General features: G+C 40.9%; 1 protein-coding gene across 2 annotated transcripts; it reads left to right on the top strand.

Annotated features, from left to right (window-relative positions):
• Positions 1 to 310: 310 nt before the first annotated feature.
• serf2b (small EDRK-rich factor 2b) lies at positions 311 to 2,202 on the top strand. 2 transcript variants are annotated; one of them, XM_030415653.1, is made up of 3 exons: positions 311 to 512; positions 1,328 to 1,436; positions 1,764 to 2,202. In XM_030415653.1, exons 1-3 carry the CDS (start codon positions 506 to 508, stop codon positions 1,834 to 1,836), a joined length of 189 nt encoding a protein of 62 aa, XP_030271513.1. In that variant the 5' UTR covers positions 311 to 505; the 3' UTR covers positions 1,837 to 2,202. The 2 variants fall into 2 exon arrangements, 1 of the variants encoding a protein (XP_030271513.1); XR_003983954.1 differs by having other exon boundaries at positions 355 to 537.
• The last annotated feature ends 647 nt before the right edge of the window (positions 2,203 to 2,849 follow it).

Raw genomic sequence — 2,849 nt, 5'->3', positions numbered from 1 at the left:
GGGACTCAAAGTGGATCTACTAAAACCCGACTTCAAGTGTGTGAATAATCATGCAATCACTTATTTTACTTTACATCTTTTTAATTAATTGACATTACTTTGTTGAAATCTGTTTTCACATTGACATTAAAGAGGTTTTTTTTTTTGCATATTTATTGTTTGACATTTATAAAAGCAATGAAATGGGAAAACAATTAGGGGGGTGGATACTTTTTTCATCTATATTTTTTTAAAGGTTTAAACTGAATGTGTAGGTCACTCCTGCTGCTTAAGTAAAATGTTTAAATAGCCTTACCTCCGTGGCTTATCTGGCGCATGCGCAATGCAACCTGATGAGAGCGAGAAACAGAATGTTCTAGTTCTCGCACGGAAGTCTCGCGCATATTTGGCAGCCACGGAGGCGCAACCAAACGCATCAACAGCGACTGGAGCGACGAGAAGGGAACCGACGGCCCTTTGGCTGAGCTGATTTGGATTTCGGGCGAGAGAAGCGTCGATTCATAACATGACCAGTGGGTATCGACATATATTTTGACTGTAAGACATTCATGTACTTAATTCGATTGCACGTAGTCTGTGGTCGTTGTTTTTTCGCCGTTAGCCTTGGCCACCGCCGACCCGGATTCCGTCTATTTGCTGAAATGGACGTTACCCTTTCTCTCTCTCTCTCTTGTTTTTTTTTTCCTCCACAGAGTTAACGCCAGTGTTGTCTCCGTTCGGTTGTAAACAAATCACCATAGTGGCTGTGCTGTCGGTGTTGTCAGGCTTCCGTGTGGCCACAGTGTGTGCATGTGGCTATTTAGCTGGGTGTTTTTATTGTGTGCGTTGTTGTGCTCGTTCGTCAACATCGACGGGCCACTGGGCCGTTTGGAGTCCAGCTATTAGCCGAAGCCTCGGCCCTCCGGAAAGCCATAACTGGCATTCAAAGCGGATTTTTTTGTGACACCTGGCTGTCAGAAGTGCTCATAATCGTTTTTTGTCCTCAAACGTGGCAGCGCCGTCGTAGCTACCCATTAATTAGCCCACTGGAACGACCGTCCGTGATAATGACGGTCGACGCTGCTCCAGAGCGCCCCCGTGCCACGTCGGCTGCTTTTATACGTTGCACCAATTTTATTCATGCCATCACACCGCCGTGCTAAACAGGAAGCAGCCGTTTGTCATTGTGCATTATTTTTATAACGTCAAACGCTTACGAAGTGCCTTTTTTGTTTGGTATTTTTTTAATTAGAGGTAGGGTTTCGAAGGTGTAGCTGAGGTGTTGGTCTTAAACGTGCTATCGGTTGTGTTACATTGTCGTTTGCTTTCCTTTTTGTCTGACCTGCAGGAGGAAACCAGCGTGAGCTTGCACGCATCAAGAATGCGAAAAAAAGCGGCGACCAGTCCAAAGGGAAAAGGGGCGACGATGGGCTGTCTGCTGCTGCTCGCAAGCAGAGGTAGGCAGCAGTCCGCATGACATTCCAGGAATGGGATCCTCACAAACTTGAGCAATGTACTTTAGCAGCACTGCATGTTTTTTCATGACTTATCATGTAGGGATGTGCAGACTATTACAATCTAGCTGATACTGCAAAATTAACCTTGCTGTACATTTTTGTAAAAGTGCAATACGAGTTGCTTTTACTTGAGAATCTATCCAAGTCCTAATTACTGATGTCACGTATGTGCTTGAAAAGGAGAACATAGTAGTTGCATCTCTGTTTTCTGTGTAACAGTAGAGTCTACCCTAACAAAGTCTCTTTGAACTGCCCTTTCTCTCCCAGGGACGCCGAGATAATGCAACAGAAGCAGAAAAAGGCCGATGGAGATGGGAAAGGAGGCACCAAGACCAAGTAGGCTACAGAATGGCATCGCAGACGAGTTCAAATCAGTGTTTCAATAACATCCCATGTTCAGCATTCTTCCTGATATTTATGAGAATGGGTCTGCCATGTTTGTCTAGACCCAAGAATCTAGGATCCTACATTCTTCCCTATGGCAAATGACATTGCTTGTTGGACTTGTTATTTTTCTCGGTAAAAATTATGTCTGAGCAAGTTAGCGATGGTCCCATGTTGCTACTGCATGCAGAACAGCATCGGTGGTGTAATCGGCAGGAGAGAGACGAACAATTGTTGTGACAAAGCATCCATGTACCAGTTGTGTATTTTTGTACAATAATGTCCCCTGCTGGTTTTAAATAAAGTGTATCTTTTTAGTTCATGCTTGCTTGAGTTACTCTGAATGTTGGTGTTGGAAGACAGTTTATTCACATGATAATCGTGGGAGTTCTGAATGGCACATGTTAACTTTTCAATTATTTTCGTTTCATCTTGTAGAGGCCATCAGTAAATACATTATTTACTATGTTTTTCTGAATTAATTCTGCTATTTAAATCATTTGTATAACATTGAATAACTGCAAATACTAAAATGTAAGTATTTTCCGTAAACAAAAGGTGAATGATAACTGTGATGAAAGCTAAAATATAATTTCACCCAGACATTTGAAAACCCTCCCTGTACATGAATCAATATCTCAATCCTTAAATTTTCTAGAAAGACAGCCTTGCAATTTGCTTTTCTGATGTCTAACACAAATATATGAAAATATTACAATTCCACCAAATAAGGTCACCACTAGTATTATTGAATAATCAAAAATGTCCTTGATCAACTTGCTAGTTTCTATGAAATTATTTAATATAACAACATACTTAATTTAGAGAGCACTTATCAAAAACAAGTACAAAGTGCGGAACAGTTAAATGCCAAAATGACACAAATATACAAGAAGAGCTGAATTAAAAATTTAAAATAAAACCAATAAACAGACATTAGATAAAATCAGGGTATGCTCTCTTTTAAAG

This window comes from Sparus aurata, chromosome 4, assembly GCF_900880675.1.
Source record: "Sparus aurata chromosome 4, fSpaAur1.1, whole genome shotgun sequence".
Taxonomy (NCBI): domain Eukaryota; kingdom Metazoa; phylum Chordata; class Actinopteri; order Spariformes; family Sparidae; genus Sparus; species Sparus aurata.
This window is presented reverse-complemented; position numbering and strand designations above follow the sequence as displayed.